Source organism: Pomacea canaliculata, linkage group LG12, assembly GCF_003073045.1.
Source record: "Pomacea canaliculata isolate SZHN2017 linkage group LG12, ASM307304v1, whole genome shotgun sequence".
In the NCBI taxonomy this organism is placed as follows: Eukaryota; Metazoa; Mollusca; class Gastropoda; order Architaenioglossa; family Ampullariidae; genus Pomacea; species Pomacea canaliculata.
This window is the reverse complement of record NC_037601.1, coordinates 9,575,082-9,599,823: the sequence shown is the minus strand read 5'-3', so window position 1 is coordinate 9,599,823 and position 24,742 is coordinate 9,575,082. Positions and strand designations below refer to the sequence as shown.

At 40.2% G+C, this 24,742-nt stretch overlaps 2 protein-coding genes across 10 annotated transcripts in view; one reads left to right on the top strand and one right to left on the bottom strand.

The window, feature by feature from the left end:
* LOC112553480 (solute carrier family 12 member 4-like) overlaps positions 1-6,671 on the bottom strand; it is a 75,497-nt gene extending 68,826 nt beyond the window's left edge. The window contains exons 1-5 of one of the 8 annotated variants that reach the window (XM_025220714.1): positions 6,297-6,671; positions 5,763-5,991; positions 4,941-5,096; positions 3,471-3,494; positions 1,570-1,593 (exon numbers count right to left, since the gene is read on the bottom strand). In XM_025220714.1, coding sequence (XP_025076499.1) covers positions 1,570-1,593; positions 3,471-3,494; positions 4,941-5,096; positions 5,763-5,778 — 220 coding nt within the window. In that variant the 5' untranslated portion in view covers positions 5,779-5,991; positions 6,297-6,671. Of the gene's footprint in view, positions 1-1,569; positions 1,594-3,470; positions 3,495-3,989; positions 4,057-4,940; positions 5,097-5,430; positions 5,618-5,762; positions 5,992-6,296 lie in introns of those variants that run through there. The other 7 variants (XM_025220716.1, XM_025220715.1, XM_025220718.1 and 4 more) reach the window with 7 other exon arrangements.
* A 2,426-nt stretch (positions 6,672-9,097) lies between these two features.
* LOC112576759 (thymocyte selection-associated high mobility group box protein TOX-like) overlaps positions 9,098-24,742 on the top strand; it is a 57,130-nt gene continuing 41,485 nt past the window's right edge. The window contains exon 1 of one of the 2 annotated variants that reach the window (XM_025259442.1): positions 9,098-9,244. The gene's annotated coding sequence lies outside the window, so the exon portion shown is untranslated. The remainder of the gene's footprint in view (positions 9,245-24,742) is intronic. The other variant, XM_025259443.1, reaches the window with a different exon arrangement.

Sequence of the window (24,742 nt, the reverse complement as noted above, 5' to 3'; positions counted from 1 at the left end):
ATTTAAAAAAAAAACCACTACACCTAATTGATAGTGAATAGACATGCCAAAGATTAGCTAAGTACATTTCTGATGCAGCCAGATGGCTTACTGCTGACAAGTCAGAGCTCTAGCAAAACTTTGGCAGACTAAGAATACATCAAAATTAGAAGTGGAAAAAATGTAGGTCTTCAAATAAACCCAAAAGTTGAAAAAGTGGAAAAGTTGGCAGCAATCCCTTCATTTCTAAAGTAATGAGGATTCTGGGCCTTTCATGCGTACTCCTTTAAGACAGCGACCTGATGAAAGGTATCCAAAACTCTTTTGTCTTATTTAAAGACACTTTAAACAATATTTTATCATTTTTGTTGCAATTAGCAGTATTACCACAAAGATCTGCATCATTTCAATGAGTTTTATATGTATAGGGTACCACAAGACTGATGCTATTTTATGCTGATGTTATTAAAAGAAGGCATGATTACATGTGGGAAAACTACTAGAGCAAGAGGGCATGCTGTGAGCAGCTGCTATATATGGTTTTGGAATAGCACATACAGTCTAAAATGTAGCTGGACCATGCATGTATAAATGTGGTGTGCAGAGAAAGTTGCTCTTTGTATTCATAATAAATGAAGAATGTCTATGATTGTTTCAACAAAGCTTGCACTTTGTGTTTCTTCTTTCTATTATGTATTTTGTGTGCTATCCTAAGCACATGAAAAGCAGCTGAAATCATTTTAAACTGTCAAAAAGTATGTCAATTCTTTAAAGCAGGACAAAGCAAGTACCTTTTATCAGCCTTATGTCCAATCTTGCATATCACAGATACTATTATACCACTACTTTTTTCTTTCCTAACATTTTTGCATTCCAAACATCATGCTTAACCAGTTCTAAGTTGCAAAATAGTAACATTGAAATATATATCTATATCATACACAAAAGTATATTGAGTTTAGAATTATCAAACTGTGTTAACTAATTTGTGTTAAAACAGATAAAATCTTCCGTTTAGAGAGAAATCCAGCTATGAGTCAGAATCTCCAGACAATACGTCAGTGACTTTTAAGGGTTGTTTAGGAGCTTATAGGGTTAGAATATGTTATTCTTTTGAGTCAAATGTGTATTTGATTAGACAATGTTAAGACATTAATAATTTATTAAGCATTAAACTAAATGTTTTAGTCACCTTTAACGAATTTCTCTTCTGTCATTTCTGGTTATATGTATACTCCAAATTATTACAATTCATCTTACTCACTGATTGAACAGCAACACCCACTGAGTCCAAAGACAGATAAGTCATTACATTTTAATGAAATTCAAGAGTTATTCTCTGCAATGTTAGTAATTACAAGATGACTTAGGAAACTGAAAGGGTTCCGTCACAGACTGCTGTAGTGTAATAGGATTAACTGATTATGTTTGTGTTTATGATTTGGCACTGATCTGTGATTGTCCATATCCATGATGTAGTACCTTATAAAGAGATTAGTCACCTTTTATATGCATGATAATTATCCTTTTAGGAAGAGCAACATTATGATGACAAGTGGCAAGACACATGGAAAGAAAAACAATAGTTACCCAATATGACTGAATAGTCCTTTCCTGCAAAAAGGTCATACACCAAAACACAAATAAAAAAGTGTTTGTGCAGAAAACAGATCATGGAGTAAGTGCACGGAAAAACAAGTACAAAATATCATCGATAAGTGTTGCCTCATATCGAAATGTTTTGAATTATATAATGTTGACATGTGTACTGTTATATGCCAACACAATAATCCATTTAAAGCACATCAAATAATTTGATTCACAAATTTTATCTGTTCTGGAATACCTGGTTGAAATTAGTTATGTTACATTTTTACAGAATTTGAATGTGAGTTTCACAGTGCATTAAACTGTGTTCTAACAAACCTGTCAAGCTTATTTAAGAACAGAGAATAGTATTCTTAAGCAGAGAAGAAAACTAACACAATGTCATTAGATCATGTAAATAGCAAAAACAATCCCCAACTTTGGAAATATTCACCTTAATGCACAATGTTAAGTTTGTGTTTTTGTAACCATTTACTTTATTACAGTTTTTATGCTTCTAGCTGCTCAGAGGGAAAAAATCCTGCTGACTTCTCAAATGATAAAAGATCACACACTGGAATAATGCTCAGAATTGCCCTCTTATCACAGTTTACATATGTGAAGATAAAGCAACTCTAATAACATTTGACATTTTGCTGTTGTAAAACAAAATGAATATTGCTATGGATGCAAGCCTTTTAAGTTAAATTTCTTAAGTGATGTTTTGTGAAGCACAGTGCTTTCAAGAATGCCTGTGCATCCATAGCTGATCACTTCTCACTTCAGGTAACACTAGATCACTTGATACCAACATCTATATTACATACGTTAATAATGCATATCTCTGTATTCTTTTACACCTATATTAGACCTGAGCTCCAGCCAACAAACATGAATTAATGAAAGATGACTGAGTATTTTGTTTTAAATTCCATCAGCAATAATTGATAACAGAGCAAACTACTATTGGTAAAATCCTAATTTCATGCACAAAGAATTAAGAAACAAAGAGCTGCAGACATTTATAAAATGCACATAAGCTTTTTTTCAGTTTTTAAAATCTACACAGTAATGGCGAAAAAGGTTCTGCAAGAAAGAACTCAAGTTAAATTTTAGGTCTATTAATGCAGTGAATGCAGAGGTACAAAAAAAAAAAGCAGCTGAAAAGAACAAACATGCATAGTCACAAGAAGACATGGGTGGTGTCATTATGTGGGTCTATGTCACAATGCTTACATTTTTTTAGAGACTAAGCCATGCGGACTATAATTCTACTGCAACAGCTTCTCAAAGTTTAATTATAACTCTTGTCATTTGAGTAAGTTTCTTCCTTTCCAAATATACTTTTTTCAATGATGAACACAAGCCTCTAACACACTTGCCACCACTAATAGATCTGATGATTAACCTTTTTAAACAAAATACTGTAAGCTATTTAATGATACAGTCAAGCTTGGACATAAACCAAGTCCATTTAATTGCAAACATGTGCTGTTCATGCTGGTATTCATTCTCTAAATAAAAAAGTTTCTCTTCACAACCCTTTCACATATTAAGGTTAATTATATATAACTAACCTATTGTCACAATCTTTGCTTATAACAGCAAAGATAAATTAATAATCAAATAAGGACAACAATGCAGAACAATCCATTATATATTTATCCTTTATAGTAATTCATTATAAAGTGGTTAATACCAATGTCTCCTTGACATTAAAATCCAAATAAATGTGCCAAGTTGCATAAGATATTATTAAATTATAATACTATCAATGGCAAAAGACAGCCTGGTCAAAAGAGAAAGCTTTGAGGTCAGTTTGTTTCATTTCATGCATAAAAAGATACTGGTATATAACCATCTATGTTGCATTCCTAAGTGTTGGTAATTGAAATGTTCTTCACCTTTGTTATGAAACATTCTCCAAACTGGAAGAGCAAATAAAAGAACACTGTGAACAGAGTCAACTTAATCTGTTGCTAATGAAAGTACTTTCAGTGGAGTAGTCATCTCATCCACCATGCTAAAAGCATCTTCAAAATCAAACTAGCTGAAGGTATTTTCAATAAATCAAAGTCGATTGTGGGCAGCTATCCATGTTTAATCATGCACTAACCTTGTAATTCAGGGATATTTATGATGTCCCTACAAAGTAAGCACTCCAAATATTAAATATAGTTCACTTTGTTTGACTGTAATGTTGAACTGAAGTGTTAATTCCAAATAATGTGTGAAAAGACATTTAGAGTAACTCATTAAAATTTATTATGATGTTTAAAGTATGAGAGTATAAATAAGTTAAAAGCATTACACTTCTACTCTCTTGACATGCACACATGCTCAAACTTACTGCCCACATGCACTTGAATTCACAAAACCACACTGAAATAGTTATCTGTAAATACAATCAAAGGATTAGTTACCAGATTTATGGATTAATGATGCATACAGCTGTCTTGATTCAGTGTATGACATGACACTTGTCACATTACTCCAGCACACATGTTCCAATAAGGAGTATCACAATTACTACTAACTTGAAAAGTAAATTGTTATAAAATCCAAAGCGTAACTGTATGCAAAAATACCTGAAGAACACATCTTCATCACCGCTGGTGCATGACTCAGTTTTTTTATCACTGATATTAAAACACTATCTAGATTGGACACCTGTGCAGATAATCAGACTAATTTTTTAATGATAATACAAGGGATTATCAGCTGTCCTGACAATCATAAAATAGTACATATTATTACACTGAATGATCCTTCTGTTATCTTTTATTGTTGTTTATTTCTCCATAATTCATAACTTTATAAGGTAAATGAAAAACATTGCTCTATTCCTGAGTAGACAGGTGTTGTGAAAAATACCCATGTGTTAAGTAGGAGCACTAGGATAAGGCCACATAATAACTTAAACTATGAAAAGGCAAAGACAATAACATTGCTGTCTTTTCCTTTTTCTCCAATGGCAGAATGCTCAGCTAATCAAATGTGGAATAACTACTTTTTTTTTTTTTACAGTTGTAAATGACCTGATAATCACACTGTATTTTTCATCCATCAGAAAATAAGCTCTTTTGCTCCTAGTTTTCATCATTTTAGACACTATCTATGCTTTAATTTCTATCTTAAGTTTATTTAATAGTGTTTAGTGCTTAGATGAAGCTGAATATTTGAACGGTCTCTTTCTGCTCCTTAACTGAGTCGAGGCAGCAGTGGTGAAGGCGTTTACCTTTAGGGCTATTCCGAGTACTTCTGATTGGTATGGGTTTGTTTCTTTCTTTTTTCACTTAACAATCTCTGCCTGTTCTTTGTCAAATTGTGTTTGAACTCACTCAAAATGTAACAACGACAGTGCACCGACTCACCTTTGGGTGGGGTCTGAAGGCGGCCCCCAACGTATGAGCCATAACCGTCTTGCACCCGTGGAGAATCAGTGATGGGTACTTCTTCCTCCTCTGACTTAGTCACTGTGAATCTGACGGCTGCCATAATACTCGACCAGCTTAGCAGTGAATGTGGTCCTAGATCACAAACATTAACGCGAAATGGTCGTCATGTAAACCTACGACTTGGTTTGACAGGAAAGAAAATAAATGTCGTGGTCATGAAATGCTTATAGCTTGACCTGCTCTCATGAATAAAATGAGCTATCGTGGTTATCTATTTTAAGATCTATAAAAACAGTATGACAAGATATTTATTTTAAGATCTAGTAAAGACAGAAGGACAAGGTAAAAGACTTTTGTCCCCAAATCGCGATGTTGCTTTGGTAGCAGGCGACGAATTTTTACACTGAATGGTACCTGTCGAACATGGAATCAGCTTTATTTTTCTATGTAGCTTAGTGGTACTCACTTGAAATTCGATAAAGCTCCAATTTATACTCAGATAAAGTTGAACAAAAGGTGATTTTATGCCATAATCATAAGATATAGTGTGTAATTCTGAGATTTTCCGGCAAGCACCTGTCAACGTGGAGGAGAGAAATTCCTGGCACCGCTTTCTGACTTGAAAACACAAGACGGTGGTGCAAGGGAGCTAACTGCAGACTGTCGTCTGCTTAGTGGTCTTTCTTTTGAATTGTTTGAAAAGTACACTCAAAAAGAACGAAGAGGCTGAGAAGAGGAAGGAGGGAAAAGGTAAGTAGACTTTGCCAATTAAAATATAAGTAGCACTGAAATTCTTACCTCGTTTAGGGGCCATAACGATTGTGTAGTTAACGTCACAACCAGATTTCCAATGCACAGCCCGAGGAGAAAAAGGGAGGAGCAGCAAATCCAGCTTTGTTTCTTCACAACAGTTTATAACTTGTGGCTATGAGGCTTGGTTTGTCGACATCAGAACATGAACGCTAATGTTCTTGACTTGCGATGTGCCTTTGACATTCATATTATGCCAGACACATGCAGTAGTTTGCTGCACATAAATAGAAGCCTGTCAGACCCGCCCTGCAGTCCCTTGACATGGATGAGGTCGGCCAGGATCGTTGTTAAAAACATTAATGAGAGTGAGGCAGATAAATATCTAGATTATATCTACTATTCTTTTAAGCCGTAAGTCAACATGCAAGGAAAGAAGAGCAATATATAGTTTCAGCAACGATGTGGTAAATTACACAAGAAATGGTCGCATCTATGTGATGATGTTTAATATTTGGTTGCACATTGTTACTGGTGACAGGTCTTACGTGTCCATATATGAGTCAATAAAAGTACATTTACCTCTTGTAGAACAGACTGGCATCTTCTTCACAGTGTAGACGTCTATATGGTTGTGGCTAACAATGGAAACAAGGCGTGAATTAAGGTATCAGCACTAATTAACAGATCCCGACCACTATATGCACACAGCGGTTGATGCACCCTGTATATAAAGCCCTCGCACAGATCAACCGACGATTACATTTTACAACAAATAATTTTCAGGTTATTCAGATAAAGACTACTACACACTGATGTTCAGTACACGTATAAGACACGTATCTGTGCACAGAAGTAGTCTTCTATTCAGTATTGTCTCACTTCTACGAATATTCCTTGTAGAAAACATTATCAGCACGCGGAGCAACTACAACGACAAATTAAACCTGTAAAAATAAGTTCACTGGTTTTCTGTAACGGACGATAAAACCGAACTGCAGAGATTTGTCATACGTGTTTTTTGTGGCCCAAACGACCGGCAGGTAATTTTTGAATACGAGAATGTAACATATGGAAGAAGTCTAACACCGACAAAGCTCAGCGTAACACGTGCAGAAGGTAAACAAGCAGGTTATGTCTAATCATAACTATGTGCCGCCAGGTGAAAACTGCACATGTTGCGCTGGAACAAAACTTGCCTTGTAAATCCATATGGCAACAGAAGTTGGACAGTCGTGTTTTACACGTGAGAGAGCGATCGAGCCACAGAGAGACCCACACAAGACAGATAAATCTCTGATAAGTCAAACAGCCAACAGGTGTACGTCGTACATAAGTAGAAGCAGAAATTAAGTTCCCGTTCTTTGTCTGTTCATTCTGATAATGAACTAAAGGAAACCAGCACTTTTAACTTCGATTATCAATATCTCAATCCTCTACAGTGCATTCTTTTTATAAAAATAAGTATAGCAGAAAGTACAACTAGCGTAATAACTTACATATAGACTACAACGAAGTCCTTTTACTATTTCACGACCGACCGAGATGCGATTTCTTGACAAGGGCAAAATGCATCATTATAACACCCTCAATGTAACATGTAAGCTGTCGTACGTACGTAGGATATGCCAATTATATCAGTGTACCACACTGCCTTTTATTCGTGATCAGTCTCCCCTGTACTATTCATAAAGTCAATATTGGATCGAGTTAACCATACGTCGTTCTACAACAATCTCCATTAATTATACCTATTGAGTAGGTTATGTGAGATCCATATAGTGTATGTTGTGCATTTGACTTTCGGCCTATCTGACCTTTATGAACAATTTTATAGTTAAATTCACAAAAATCACATGCTGCCACGCGACATTTAAAAGATAGATATATATATATCTTTATTCTTGAAAACTATTCATCAAACAAAACCACTCATCGACAATGGAAATAAAGTGTGCAGTTTATGTTAGGACCAAATGTCAGTGTGTTGTTTTATTAATTTTATAAATTGTCACTTTTACTGCATTCCCACGGAAGCCTTTTATATATAATATAGAGGAATACGAATACGATAGAACAGTGATGCCCAACCTTTTTCGGCCTGCCTATCCCACTTGACAGCCGTGTCCGCGGCCATTCACCGCCGTGTCGCGGGGCCAAAAATACATAAAAATGGAAAAAAAATAGAGCAATATCCATTTTTTGTATTAGAAATTGTACCTCTTTACATCAATATGTGACTAATGTAGAGTGATATTTGGAAGTTGTTTCCGAAACCAACTCTCGGATGTCCGGCTCATTGTCTAGAGACACAAGGTGTTGCGCCTAATCGAAATGTTGTTCATCGAAAAAAAGATTGCGAACCGCCCCTACGTGTAGATATAAATACTTCTTCTTCCCTTTTTTTTTTTTTTTTTTTTTTTTTGTTTTTGATTTTTTAAGGTCTTCTACTATTACTAACATGCCGATTTCCTGCCACTGTGGGCAGAAGTTTCGCGGCCGATGGCAACCGGGCTTCGTAGCGGCCGGATATGGCCCGCGGCCGTAGGTGTGCACCTGCATAGAAATGACGAAGACTCTAACCGGCTTCTTACGCAACTGGCACTCTAAACAATTGGGAAAAAAGTCAAAGGAGTAATACTTTGAATAAAAATTAAATTAAAACCAATCTCTATCAGAAATGCAAATTCAATCCAAGGACTTGTATCACCAGTAACTTAATTAATATTGTGGATAAGTTCATTAATGTACGGTTTGAAGTTATTAACAAGAAGTAACTGCCATTTAATTTAATATCAAACTTGCATTATTTCACAAAGCATGTTTTTGAAAAACTTGTCGTTAAGTTTATATTTATCTTAATTTGCGTTTAATTTTTCTTTTCAATATTAAAAAATCAACCCCGATTTTATTAATTATTGTATGTAGGGTATAATAAATGATATGGTTTTAGTTGAACCTCCTTTTATTACCAACTCTCAAGCATTCAAAAACTACATATGATGTATCCGGCATCTACTCTCCGATGCCAGTTAACAGAAAATCTACTGTAGTCACGATATTCCCTTTGAGCAAAGCAAAAGAAGACGCAGGCAAGCTATGTCCTGTGCAGGGGCTTAAAATGTGAAGGACTCTACGTGTACAAGACAAGAAAATATACTTCTATGATTTATCTCTCTTATGTTGCGATTGTTCTCTTCTGGAACTCTACTTTCTCGACGCCAAAGCCCAAAAAGTACAATAAATGCAAATCGCAGTAACAAATGGTTTAAACTGAAATGATATTATATCATTACTAATTTAATTCTTTCTATAAGATTGTAAAGCTGATCCACCATGGCAAGACTAACGGAATACATAATTGTTTTTTGAGCGACGCAGATCGGTTTGCCAGGCTGTAGGTGAGGTTTGCCCAATATGACCGATGCCTAGTTGGAGACGATCACCACATCGCCACATGTCCACTTAACAAAAGTGTCCGCGAGATGACAAACTGTTGTTACAAACATTTTATGAAAAATCACTGACAGGTAGGTGGATATTTTGAGTACATCTGTGATTCTCGGATACATGTGTTCATTTTTCTTCATTGCCTCATCTCTAACAGTTCAAATGATGCACAACTGTGTTTAATGCGTTTACCTGCCCACAGGACACTGATTAACAAAGTTTGACACAAGTACAAAACAGTATTGAACCTTTCTCCTGGTGATGTGTAGAAATGCATGTCACGAAGGTAATAAACCTGTTCGTATTAAATGTAAAAGAAAACTACTTATTAACATGTCTCTGACATCAGTGATGCTTGTTATTCCACCTTAATTTCTGTGACGAACAGCAGCTCCAAGATGAGAGCAATAAACGAAACGTATGAATAATAAAACGTAGAACATTTTTGTAGAGTTAAGTCACTTAACTATTTTGTATTTCCTAGGTCATAAAACAGGTGCTCTGAACCACATAATGTGATTCAAAATACTGAGCATCAATACCCATAATTTTTATTGAGTTCAAACAAAAGACTAAGCCAGGTTCATTATTACATTTGAGTATTGTGTTTGTGCTGTTTTTTCTCTTTGCCTTAAAACAAGTATTTTTTTTTCTTTTTTTTTTGTAGATCGGTGAATTATCAGTAATTAGTAATGTTATCTAAGATTTGAAAAAACATTGGAGTTGCCCACTTATGGTTTTTGTGTTGATGATTTCAATAAATCTTATTAGGAGTGTGAAAATCTCAATCATTAAATAATGCAGAAAGCAATAATATTTATTCTACCTGTATAAACAGGAGCATCAAATCAGTAAGCAGGGCAAGTAACCCTAACCCAGTGAGCATGTATGATCTTTAGACACTATGTACATTAGATTATGTAAGAGTATCAACCATAAATATCTTCCATCATGTAGAAACTATTATGTTTAGCAACATGAGAAACTGAATCCATTTTGGTGATCACACAACAGTGTCATGGATGTAGACACCTCAAGTTTGTTTTCAATTTTTTTTTAAAAACTATGGTAAAGCTTTTACAGATATCTTTCAGAAATGCTAGATGGTAATACTTATTTCATGCATGAAGAGAAAGAGTAGCAGGTTTTCGATTGTATAAGAAACTACTATAAGTTTGTGAAAGTTTCAGTAACAAAAACTATATTAATATATACCAAACTGTAAACTACATTGTGTCTTGCGAAACTTCATCTTGAGTTGTGAAGATTTGCATGATATGACATTTTCTGCACAAAATATATATAAAGAGAGAAGATTCAACTGCATTGCAATATTCATTGATAGATCATCATAACATGATTATGTGTATGACCATGTACATAAGCAGAATAGTCAGTTCTTAATACTACAGAGTGCGCAAATTTCTTCTAGATCAAGACTATGTGGAATTGTTTCTTGGTAAAAAAAAAAAACTTTCATAAAAAATATTTTTCTCAACATAATGTAGCAAAAATTGTTTAATTACCTTATGATTTGGCATGTGAAGTGTGTATTAGCCGTGTCTTGTGACGAGGGCTTGTCCGCAGGGCTAACATCAGCCAATTGTTTGGAAGCACAAGGGATGCTTTGTTTCTATCAAAATTGCTGATTTAACATGGTGCTGAAATTTGAGATGGGCAATTTATTTATATATGATGTATTCCACAGTTCTAAACAGACTCCTTCCAATCATTAGTCTTTGTAAAATTACTTTTGTCACAGTAATTTTTTAGCTGCCTTTTATGTTAGCATGTATGTTTATCCTACTTACTTGGTGTGAGTATGGATTTTAGGGGGCTGTTCTTTCCTTGAGAAGCATATAGGCATTTAAAAAAATGTGTATTCATAAAAAAGGTGAGCAACTTAAAAAAAAAGCATTGCTCACCTTTTTCATGAAGTGCATTCTACAAATTCTATTATCACTACTATTAAAACAATAGTTACAGATTTTGTTTGTTTGTGTCTTTCTTTCTAACTAGCCTGAAAAAAATGGCTTTCAGACCACTGATTTAGATGTGACATTAGTTCGTAGGATAATATATTCGCTGTTTTGGTTTATTCATCTGCTTGTGGTATTTTTGGTATTCCTGAAAATGAACTAAGGAACTGAAGTTAGCTTTGGGATCAAAGCAGTGCTGCAATGTAAAATATGTTACTGTTGCCTTCCTTGGGCGGTTTCTTTTGTTTGTCCCACCATATGGATTCCATGCTTGTCTCCCTTTGTAGTGTTTGTTTACCAGCATTCAGGTCATTGTTTAAACTGCTTCTTCTCTCCACCATTTTGCTTCTTCGTTTACCCTAATGCCTCCTATCTTGCATGCTTTAGTCTTTTTGTTTGTTCTTAGCTTTTTATTTTCATGTTGACTTTTTCTTACATGGCATTGCACTGTCCTTGGACTTCCTTAGTGAAGGACAAATGTGAGTTTATATCATTATTATTATTAAGATTGCTATGTTTTTAAATTCCAAAGGTTGTACAAGTGGATGTATTAAGTGATCATATGACTGATAACTGGTGCATTCTTTTAATGTGGCATTGATTGGTAAAAGGGTTGTTTCGTGTTAGGTTTGCTTAGCATGTGTTAACGACAATTTAAAAAAATTTCAATAGCCATTCAGTGATGAACTTAAAATGAGTGCATTTTTGAAAAATTTTCTTTCTTGCAGTATGTATTGATCAGGAACATGAAGAGTATACGAGATTAAACAAGTGCCCAAGATGCCTAGTTTTTCTTTGGTTTGGCATCCACTGTAGGCAGACAACCATGGAAAAAGTTGTCAGTCATGTTGCCGTGAAAGGTTAAGCTTTCTATTGACCCCAAGCATCTGCTTTCATGTTGTTATGTCTTGTTCTTAAATGTTCCCCCCCCTCCAGCCACCACCACCATACCCTCCTTGGGCGGTTCGGTGGCTCATCGGCTAGCGCCTGTCACGATACAGTGAAGGTTGAGTGTTTTGGGTTCAGCTCTCGTCTCGGGCATGCAGTTTTTTTCTGCATTTGGCATCTGTTTATAGGGCAGGCTTCCATGCCATGATATAGCCTTAATTGCTGGCTTGGCCTCAAACACCAGTCCCTCCCCCCTTCCCGTAAAATGTCGCTTGCACGGCGTTAAACTCAACTAACCAATGCTTGTCCAGCCTATCATCCGTTTAGATGCCGGTCAAACCGATGAGCTTCCTTGTGTTCCACAAAGCATGTGACCTCCGTGAATGCATAGCAACTGTTGCCTGTGTTGCACGTGTTGCGATACCAAGAAACAAGTTGGCGGCTTAACCAGTCTAAATTATTCAGGTTTGATGAGATTTTTACGAACCGCTAGGTTAAAATTTCTCGCCTTCCCTCCCTGTGTCACATACACAGGCATGCACATACATCATCGTTTGCAGTTTTTAATGACTTTAAAAAAAAAATTAAGGCATATCTCCTTCGGCGCTGTCACTAGTACACGTGCACAGTGAGCTAGGTCGTGACCTCGCACGTGTCGCGGCAGCCATAACAATGGTATGGTGGTGTCGACCTCGGTAGTCGGGTTAACATGTGATGCCAAAGCACAGTGCTTCCTGACAATACCACCACGTGTGCACGTGCGTGTCTTTCCCTTTTGTAGAGACCGTTCACTCACCCTGGTGATTCTGTTGAGAGAAAAATTACTACAGGGATGTTCCACTTCCGCCCGGACTTCAGTATTTCCCGCACTTTCAACGAGTGCAGACCAAGCGGACCCTATAGAGTAATTCCTCGGGGTATTTCCACTTTTTTAAAAATTCATAATTTTTCCTTTTCTAGTTTTCCCAGGATGAAGAGAAGAAGTCGATGCGCGCTACACCGAGTGATCCACCAGTCCCGTCAGCTCGTGACTTTCGAGTGATCATGTTGCATCCCTTTCTGTCCTAGCTACCACTTCTACCACTGCCAAATGGCCGAAACCAGGCTTTTGACTTTGCATGAGCTGAAATAAACTTATGGCGCTGATGTTCCTACTAAAAACGACCTTCACAGACTGGTTTCGGCGATTTGGCAGTTGTCATTTCAGCTATGATGGCGAACATCGTGAACCAAAAGTCTAGAATGTCAAGAGACCCAGACACGGTCGACGAAGTTAGTGAATTCCCGAAAAGTCATGTCCGTGTGACCATCAGAAAGATGGAGCTGGGAATTCCTTTTACAAGTCTTCAGGATCATCCATCACGATTTGGGCTTCAGCAAGAAGTCAGCTCATGACAACGCTCCTGCCTACACAGCCTAGTGTCACATTGGAGTTTCTTGCACAATCGGATGTCAAGATTTTGAAGCCTCCCCTACTCACCAGACTGCCCATGCGATTTTTTTTGGTTGTTCCTGAAGCCGAAAGAACCCCTACGTGGGCTGCATTTCGAAATTCGAGAGAAACTCATTGCTGGAGTGTAGGAACAGCAGAAATTGATGTCAACATCGGCTTTTTTGTATTATATTAAAAAATGGATCTATTGGGCCGCAAATATGTTGCAATTGGCGGTGACTATGCTGAAAAAGTTTTAAAGGAGTTGAAGAATAAGAGAAAAATGTTTTAAAAATTCTCCGGGTTCGTTTTATCGCCAAGTCTGGGCGAAAGTTGAACATTCCTCGTATACATAGCTACACCAGATGGTCAAGATAGTTGTCGTCAGGGAATATCGACACAGAATGTGAAGCTGTAAACATGTCATGGACTCGTATAGAGTGAATAATAGAGTGGTCGAGACGCCAGCTTGTACATGTCGTCAACAACATTGTAGATGTGCTTTTTAGGGGTTGGAGGATACAGACGATGTGGGCTGATGTGTATTTCCCCATAGTCTCATCTCGTATCTCCTCCTAGATACGTTTTGCGAGGTGGGAACAGACCAGAAACAGACTTTTCTAGTCCCATTGTGCACTGGGGAGCATGTGGCTACATGACAACTAAAACAGTTGGCAAGTGTAACAGCAGAGGCGTGACAGTCTAAGAGCTGGGACGGAAGCATGTTTATTGGCTTCCCGTCTTTTCCAGCACCGCAGTGCGCATGTCTTGACCCTTTGTCTGCTTTGACGCATCGACCGCCGGGCTAACGTTTCTCTTTGTGGCCTACGGTCAACATGGACCCCCCTCTCTAGTCACACACACACAGCAACACACGTACTCTTCACGCGTGCGCGCACACACACAGGGACGGGAGATTGAATTGAGATGCCGTTAATATTGATATGCGACATGTATTTAAACATATATAGAAATATTAACCTTCCACCTGTCGCAGTTTTTCCCATTGGGAATGAAAAGTATTGATCCTTAAAGAGTTAACTGCATGCAGAAGTAAGACACACTTGACCTTTCTTCTCTACTACCGTCGAACCGTGACGTTCTTAAGTGCGGCATGATCAAAGACATCCCATCAGGTACGATACAACCACAATGGTGTTAATTATATCAAGGTGTGTGCAGAAGATGAGGTAGAGGATTTTTATTCTTTATTTCTATCTTCCGATAGAACAGTTCTTTCAATATTTGTGTGTGTGTCTGCACGCTTATGTTTAGCAAAAAAATTGAATTCGTCCTTTCTCGTTTTATCTCGTCATCTTGTCTACCCGTGATGAATAACCGTCCTTCCATGTCCACGAAGTGCTTGAGCTCCTGTATAACTTGTGAATGAGATCTGAGATGCCCATGGCATTTCGCACACATTCTTTTTGGTGTTGTGTTCAGACACCTGGGACTAGCAGAGACCGTGCGGTACTGGCATTGGACTAGTGTTGAGACTAGGATACTTGAGTACTGGCATTGCATTGGAGTGGTACCATGCATCGGAGCTGGGGTTCATATCAACAAGAGGCTTTAGCAACAGCGGCATCACTCACTGCTGTTTCATCACAACTCCCAGTGTCATTTTCGTCCACAAGATTTGTCCACTCTTCCCAGTCTATCTTATAACCCTCCCCTCATATAAAAGAGTACGGACCAGTTTCTTCCTCGACATCTTTAGCATTCAGAATAGAAAAAAAAATGTTTATATGTTATTCGGTGTTCGTACTACACTTTTATTTGTCTCTTTCATTTAGCTTTTAGGTTTTGCCTGAATAAAGGATATTGTTTAGAACATTGTTTCATGTTTGATTATGTTGAATTAAAGTGTGTTTGGTTTTCTTTTGGGGACTCGTTAGGTTTCCAGTTCATTTATTGGAGTAGGTCCATATTTTCTTAGTTTGCTCGGCATGGAAATCTCTCTTTGTCGCTCCCACTTTCTATCTCTTCTGGTTGGGAAATGATCAGAGACAGAACAAACAGTGCAATTGTTTTCACGCTTCACGTGAAATATTAATGTCCTTTTTTCCCTACAAATAAGAATTGCTGATAAGCTAAAATCAATAAGACATCACGATGATTACCGTTTTTGCCTCTCTCGCCACGTGCGTGATTGTTTGCTCGCGCTCTCTTTGTGTTTGTTCTAATTTTAAAATAATTTTATTACATCCGGGAAATTATGTCTGTTGAAGAGGGAGGAAAAGGCGCTTGTCTCTGGTCCGGAATTGGTAGGACAGGCCGGCATGGAGAGGGTGATGGAGAGAAGGGAGGAAACGACGGCTGTTTTTTTTTTCTTTTTTTTTTTTTATTTGTTTTGTTTTTGTTTTTCTTTCTTTTTGGTCCTCAAACGACAGAGTTGTCTGTCCTTTTCTCCCAGCGTTTCCACGCTCGGAACTCAGGCTTCCCTCTTGTTACCGCCATTATGAGGGGCTGCACAAGAGAGAGACTGGGGGAGGGAGGCTTAAAGCAGGGCAGTGGAAACGGCAATACCTCTCTTTTTCAGCTGTTTTAGATTGGGCTGTCCTCTTCTCGCTGGCAGAATGCGATTGGATCACCCATCAGCCACCTGTCAAGATGGCAACCGTGAGCGCATAGGCGCAGCGCGGAGACTGAATAGAAAGGATGGATTTGATTGAGCTGCTGAAAGAGAGAGAGGGGGAGGGTGAGAAAGGTGGGAAGGCAGTTGAGTTACGAATTTTACAAGGGAAGTAATCTTGTCAGAAGGATTTAATTTGGAAAGCAATGACCATAATTGCATGGTGGAGAGTTTTTGAAAAAGGCTTCTCGACGGCATGCTAAAGTGTTTGTATCACATAACAACGACAGGCTAAATTATACGCCACACCATGTTCCAGTCTCAATCCGCGCTAGGGAAAGCATGGTGGAGGGTGGAGTGACGAAGCTGGTGGTACAAGAATTCCGTGATGCATTATGTCACACGTGGACAACATCATTAGGTGCCACTAGGGATGTCTAGATAACACCATGCGTGTCCTAGGATACGTATTGAGCAGAAAGATTAAAGGAAAGAACACTTTAGAGAATGCATAATGATGTAATTCATTGCAGTGCCCAATTAATCGCAGTCCACGGCTTGATATTTAGTGTGCTCGTTTGTGGAGCAGAGGGTCGCTGTGAATCGAGGACTACTCCTACCTGTGGCTGGAAAACTCGTCCCTGTCCTCACAACAGCTGTCCAACAGAAAGACTTATCAGGAAAGATAGATGGTGGAAGGAGTGGGTGGGGCTGAGCACTCCACATGTGCCCTGTAAACGGCCAACCACTTGGGCTCATTATTTCTACGGCTAGTAGGTTTCTCTTACCTTTCTAAGATTTCAGCGACAGGAAGATCGATTTCCCTCCCTTTTGCGGGGCATCAACTACTGACAGTGGATGCTGGTATGGATGAGCTCGTTTTGTTTTGATGATTGTTCCTGGTCCTTCACACATACCTTTGCAAAATTCGGGAGAAAGCGTCTCTCCTGGGTTTATTTTATTGCTGTTTGTTTATTTTCTAGCTTGTCATGGCCAGTAGAACAACCGGCTGGCATTTGCTCAAACGAGTCACCTTACTGCAGTTAGTCACAGAAGCGGCTCTACCTGTCGCTAAGAAGGCAAATAAGAGGAAAGGTCTGCTAGACCCACTAGGCCTGTATTGACCCTGTACATCCCTAGTTTACCTGCTGTACACAACAGGAGACGCGTGTTCCCGTCTCCTGAACTTTGTATGGCTTTGTGACTGTCATGATTCGTCTCCTTCAGTTTATGGTTTTGTGACTGTCGTAATTGTTCCCTTTGGTTTTATACTGCCTTTGTGTCTTTCTTTCATCGGTTTATGATTTTGCATTAATATATACGATCATTGCAGCTGCCAGGAAAATCTTGTCGCACTTGAGATGCTATCAGCTTCCATCACTCTGAAGATAATGTTGTTTTCGCCATGCGCTCTCCTTGTTCTCGCCCCATCCCTCACAACCAGTTTTTTGTACGAGCGTAGCTGAGTGTGAAGAAGACAACGAAGCTGGAGTATTTGGGGAACAGTGTTGTGAAGTTACTGGTCTCGGAGAAAGAATGCATTTCTGGCAAGACAGGTCGCCTTGGAGGAATGTGTCAAAAACCCCACTTTTCTCGGGGCCAGATTGTTTTGATTTTTGTAGGTCGGTGCCTATCTAGTCTCCTTACTTTACCTTCCCTCTTTTGCAGTCAGGTACCCGATAGCTGAGTCCACTAGGGGGAGTTTTTACGCCACACGGGTATCGAACCGATACGTTTGTGCTCTTGCCACTATGGTATTCATTTTCCCGCATACACTATAATCGGAAGGTTTTCAGGTACACGCACTGCCTTGTGTGATGTTTAAACAATTCTTCTCTTTGAGTAGAAAGTCATCCTCTACAATACTGTGTTACAATGCTGCCCTTCGCCCTTTGCCTGGCGAGACCTGTAAATTTGTCTTTGGTTTTCTCTCCAGCAGCATCGCCTTTCACAAGGCAGGATAGATTAATGGGTGTGTGATGCGCTTGCTTTCTATAACTATTAGCTTCTTGTCGGCGTTTTTGTGCTAGCTGCTGATGGGACATACATCACATTCCGTGTCCGGCTTTCAATTAACCCTGTTATAGGAGAACGCAGAAGTTTAAGTTGAAGATGACATGAATTGTGTGTGTGTGTCTGAGAGAGAGAGAATGGAGGCTGGGGGAATTAGGGAATGAAATATATAAATAGTGCAACAATAAATGACTCTTCTTGTCTGGCAGAGAGGAGAAGGGGTTCCCCGGGGGATAAATGATTAGTTAAAAGGATTGACATTTCGCATGCAAGTCTCAGTTTACAAGTCTCCCTGCCACAAGCACCACTGTCTCTGCTTGTTGTCTCCAGTCTCGTTGTCATGCTGAGCGATCTCACCCAGCCAGATACAAGAGGCATGATGGTAACATGCGATGTAGTATCCGGCTCTGTGCGCTGCCCTTTCGTCTCATGTTGTGGGTTTTTATCACAAACATCATCTCCATCAGAAACGCCTCTATTAGATACAATGAACTTGTCTGTTTCACCATCAAACCAGAAAGTTTGCATTAAGTTTCACTCACTAAGATCTACGACATTGTTCACACCCTTCACTCCATCCTCCTGCCCTGTTTAGTCTCTCGCTCCCCTCACCCCCGCATGCACATGTTGTTGTTAAGTTGTTGGGGTGGGTAGAAGGCGGTGGACTTAGCTTTGAAACTGGCATGCAGACAGATGGGTCAAATGTTAGCGATGACGATGATTACGGAGCGGGTGAACTAATCTCGGCCTGAACCTTGAGATCAGTGACCAGCATTTGTTGCCTCTCGACCACAGGACACTGACCATTGGAACCAGTTCATCTTGTGGCCCCTTCTATGGGCTGTAGGATGGAGACAGGTCTGGTTTTTGGCCTGCTCCACACACACATATACACACATACACATATACACATGCTGTAGGGAAGGGATGATCATCGGGGTCTTTATTATTGACGTAGATCTTCGGAACTGCCGGGTATATGGCTTCTTCTGTGCACGTGTCGAAAGATGAAATTCTGGAGGAAGTCGGTTGGCACGTGAGAAGAGATTTAATTAGTGGGTAGCTTGTGCGGTTGTCTAACAACAGACGTCTTCTTGGCTGTCAAATTTCCTTATCGTTGCTGATGGCCATGACACATGCAAGATGATGGTGTCTTTAAACAACACCTTTAAAGGAAAACATTGTAAAGAGAGGTTTTAACAGAAAGAGTACCACTAGGCGCACGTGAGAGAGAGAGATGAAGAGAGAGAGAGACTGGGTGTATGAGTGATTGTGTGTGGGAGAGAGTGTATGCGTGTGTGTTCGCTTTGTTGCTAGAACCACGCGTCCATTTGCACGCCATCTAATCTGTTTGGTAAGTTGATAGGTCTGGCCCCGCGCATCGATCTTGCTGACATGAAAAGATACTCAATTACCGATCGCCGTGACATCAAAAGAAGCCACAAATAAATGGATTTCAGATTTGGCATCGCAGGAGCTTCTTTGTGCATGGCGAGTGGAGCTCTCTGCTGTCTAATTAATTTCAGGCCGGTCCAGCGATGTACTTAATGACAAAGAGAGGGCATTTGCAACCCAAGTGAACCATTTGCTAATCAGGGAAAATTGGCTGGTAAGTGATAGGAGAAGGCTTTTGATAGTCCAGTTTGATGGGCCATTGTCAGGGCCTGAAAGAGGTTAGGGCTTCGTTCCTATCATGTTGCACCATCGCAGCGACTACGTCCGCTTGTGTTCTGTGCGGAAAGTGATAGTTTGATGGCGATTGTCACGTGTAACGCCCTCTCAGGAGGCAGCCGGGGGTCTGGCGCGGTCCAGCCCTCGTCTGGTGCATCCAGGAGCGCGGAAGAGATCCCCTGTGCACGAGCGCACGTCATTTCCTGGGGCGGGTTTGTTTTGATCATTCCAACAATAAGAGATAGACAAACATAATCCCTCTTTCTTCTGCTGGCGTGCTTAAGTGTGGTCAACCGTCAGACTGCCATTGAAGGAGGGTGATTGTACACATACACCAAGCTGCTTGCAAACTGCATCTACTCTCGTCACTCATTTCTTTTTCCAAGCTGCATTGAGAAATAATTGATGTGTTTATTGCTGATGATGAGATGCGAAGTATTGTCATTGTTGTTGTTGTTGTTGTTGTTGTTGTTGTTGTTTTAAATAATCTAATAGTGGCATTGTGTTACAAACTTCTGATGGTCCGATTTTTAACATCTTTTGCTTTTGAAGAGCCTGCGTGCCGCCAAATCCCTTCGTGACACTAACATGTGGGAATAGTGTACGTATGGAAAAGTTTTGGAATTGTTGGCATTGGGAGTCAAGCTTGAAGAAAACGTGCACTGTGATCATCGTGTGGTTAGTGCCGGAAGGTATCAGGGTAGTGAGCATCAAGTCTCGTGACAAGACATGGACTCGGACTCAACAGGGGACACTGTTAACCGGAAACACTAGTCGGCCCAAACATGGCGCAGTGTGGAGTAGAGGAGCCCTGTGGGAGGGAAGGTTAGGGCTGGTGAAAGATATGGGTTATATAACAGCAGCGGGGGGTGATGATGATGTGTAATCAGTCATGAGCGCATGTTGTTAGAGGTTGTAGCTGCTGAAAGTTAGGGACTGGTCTGCAGTGCATTGGGAATGTTCTTGTGAAATCAGCCGTGACCGCCTATTGTCATAGGCTGTTTGGGAATGTTTTGTTGTGTAATCAGTCATAACCGTCTGTTGTCAGAGGCTGTTATGGTCTCCCTCGCGCTTGGTAATGTCCCATTTCCGGCGTCACTCAAAACTTGTTTTGATAAGCGGTCTTTAATTAGCTATGCACATGCATTTGCTAACTCGCGCAATTGGACACGTGCATGCACACCCATACAGCACAACACGCATGCATACATGCATACTTCACCCTGCTAAGCAGAGCTGTTTACACTGGTATTCCTAGTTCTTACGCCTCGCGCAGCATTGCGAACATTTCTTTTATGTCTCGTTGACCAGAGTTACTCATTGACCGCCTGTCTAGATAACGCCAGCAATGATAACAGCGTCGGCTCTATTTACATCACATTGTCATTAGCTCACAGATGCTCAAACACCCCTCTTCCACCATCTCCATCGCCAATGTTTTCTCGCCTCTTTTTCGCTGTGGCTCGCTCACTTACAGATAGAGAGAGGGGGGGGGCAGGCTGGGTGGGGGCATGTCTGAAGACAGTTGGGTGATGAGTCAGTGAAAGAGGCTAGCATTTATCTCGGGAAACGGCCCTCATATTCTCTATCAGGCCAGAGCGGTGCACTTCCCTGGCTTCACAACGCTTGACTGGGCCTGAAGCTTTTATTGCAGAATTAGCCTTGAAAGATGCGGCTCTATAATTCATGAGCCTGTGTTTTGATGTCGGTGATGTGGCTAAATTGAGATTGCTCAGTCGTGAACGAGACCGAGGCTAACTGAATGGCCGTGTGTTAGTTGGCGCTTTGTGACAACTCTCACCATCCACCTTCAGTTTTCTTTCTCTCTTCCTACATTTCTTCCCTCTTTCTCTTCACTTCTCGTGAGACAACTACACGCGCATCTTGTCTTTGTCTTTCTAAAGGTTTTAGCTTCCTCGCACTTCTAAGGGTTGTATTTATGTGTCGTTACTAAGGGTCCTAGCTACGTGTCTGTACGAATGGTTGAGCTCCCTGTTTTTATTAGGATTGCAGCTACTGTCTGTGTTAATGATTTTATCTCTAGGAATCGACTTGCAGACGAAAAGTTTCCAAAACATGTTTTGGAAAGACGCCCAGAACTGAACCTAGTTTTCGACAAATACGAAGCGGGGTTCGTAATAGGGTTCGAAGCTGGGATCAATGATGATTCTTATCCATCTGAACCATATTGAGTCCGAGAAGGAATATTAAGTGCCTTTACTGAAAGACCCTGCTTTCTTGATACGTGTTTGATATATCAGTGTGTGTCTTAAAGTGGCTGTCTGCACAATTTACCATTCGCAGTTATATATGTAACGATATGTATCCTTTCATGAATGCGCTCAAGTTTCTGGCTATATATAGAATATATTCTTCACAATATTGTCTTCACGGGACCCAGTTGTGTTGCATCATGGGAACGGACTTCGTTGTAGACAGGAGGTCGTCATGGCGACCAATTATTGGCGTAATTCTTTTTAGAACTTCTTCATTAGCGATGTGGTCTTTGTAAGAGATACGAAGAGTCCCTTGTAGCATCTCATATCCGTGGACTGTGGTGTCTTTGTGGTTGTTGTGCTGGCAGGGTGCGAGTCTCGCATGCATATAGGAAATATATGAGCAGGGAGGGTGCTATCCAGCCTTTGGAATGGAGATAACGGTTTGCGCTAGTTTGGAGAGCTCGTCTGGTCTTGAACCCACGTCCAGACTCTCTGGTTTCTCGCCCTTGACTTTGATGTCTGTGCTGGTGCTGTTAGTGTTCTTAATCAACAGTATACCTTTTCGGTGCGCTTAACAAATTCAGCAATCCCCTGTTTGTTTGTTGTTGTTGTTTTGTTATTGTTGTTGTTTTTTGTTTGTTTTTGTTTGTTTTTGTTTTTATCAGCTAACGCATGTTAATAGACATACGAGTAAGAAATCGGAACCCGACACTGTAAACTGCGCGCACGCTATCATATGTAGCTACCACGCACACAGTCTCACACAGGCTTGTGAGTGGATGTTGTGCACAGTTTTCTAGCCAAGACTAAGCGGACTTTTATCTTCTGTTTGCTGTACAATTCCGCCTTCCTATTGCAGACGTCGTCGAAGCCTTAAAATACTTGGATAATAAATGAACAATAAATACACTGTCTCTCCTCTTCCCCCTTGTAATGTATTCACGTGTTTGTGTGCGTGGAGAGAGAGAGAGAGCAGGGGGATGGGTGAGGGGAGATTAATGTGCTTTCTCGGTGTTCTGTCATTTTAATGCAATGATGAACGTCTCTTCATGCTGTAACGGCACAGCCAACATGGCGACGACAGATCAATACCGCCTAGTCTAGCTCTGCTGGAAGGCTGCTGCTGCTGCTAAATAAATGAAAGCAATAAATAAAAGGGAAAGGACAAAATCAGATTATATTGACGATAAAAGCAATATTAGAAGTGGCGGCACCGGGGCCGAGAGCGTTTCTCGGTCATGTCGGCCGCGTCCTTGGGCGACGGCAGTGGCAACGTAACGCTGACGTGCTGCAGATGTGATGGATGAGGTCTCGACGAAGACTGCGGCTGTGATGAGGTCTCGCTGAAGACTGCAGCTGCAGTGGATGAGGTCTCGTTGAAGACTGCGGCTGCAGTGGATGAGGTCTCGTTGAAGACTGCGGCTGTGCTGAGGTCTCGCTGAAGACTGCAGCTGCAGTGGATGAGGTCTCGTTGAAGACTGCGGCTGTGATGAGGTTTCAATGAAGACTGCGGCAGCAGTGGATGAGGTCTCGCTGAAAGCTGCAGCTGTAATGGACGAGGTCTCGATGAAGACTGCAGCTGTAATGGATTAAGACTGCAGCTATAATCGACGAAGACTGCACTTGCAGTGGATGAAGTATGCTTTAGCAAATAAGGAACGTCCATTACGGAATAGACAAGACACATGCGAGCACGTGACGGGACAGACACGTATACTTCCGTCGGCTGCCCGAGGCCTGCATGGACGACTTTGGAGAATGATGCATGCATGTGACCTTTACCCTAAGCCGAGGGTAGACTACTTTTGGTTTGATTTCGCCTGTTGATACGCGTAGCAGTCTTTCACCATGTCGGCTCTTAACGATAATAATAATAAAAAAAAATGATCATCGACATTACTATGTATCACAGTCCACAATTCCACCAGATGTGCCCAACACTATCCTTTTCATGAATTTCCAAAGGATCAGCGAATGAAAAAGCTTTGATTTGTAAAAATTTAGTTTATTTGTACATGTGCAAGTATGTCTGTGCGTGTAGCATGTGTGTAGACATTTCGTCAATGCCATGAGCTTGTCCATCAAAGGGAAGTATGAAGTGTATGTGTGTGTATACTAAGTTACCATTACTATAGTTGTTGTACTTCCACTGAACAGCCACGAACAGAAAATTGAAATCGTGCGTTAGAAAAAAGATTTTCTTACAATGTACTCTGTCGGCTGTAGGAACTTTATAATTATAAAGATAAATACAACATACTCCAAGCAGTTTTGTTATGTTTTTCAATGGAGCATAGGACATTTTTCGCACACCTTATTACAAGGAGGCGTATTGCGGTGTCTCCGAGGACAGCAGTGCCAGGCAGACTGGAACTGTACTCGTTGCAAAATTGTTAACACTGTGGCGAAACTACAGCTTGGCCAAATAGCTAATTTCTAAGTAATTTTGTACGGCAGACGAATCGTGTTATAAATATCAAAATGGCCCTTGGAGAGTGCTACTTATTTTAATTTGATTTGTGGTGTGTATTTTTCTCAGAGGTTTTTATTGAAATCGCATTAAAACTGTAAAACATTGAGAAGGATTATCTTGCACAACTAGAAACAGGCTTTGGTGAGGACAGCAGGAGTGCTTGTGAGATATCATTGCTGGTGTCCTCTCTATGTGACCGGAAATTGCTTTTCTTTGTTCAGCGCGTGTTGTACGTTTTATAGTGCAGGCCGCTCCGCCCCACCTGACACCACCTGTCCCGATAGCATTGTGCAACATATTCCCTTGTGTCTTTCCTGATGAACATTTG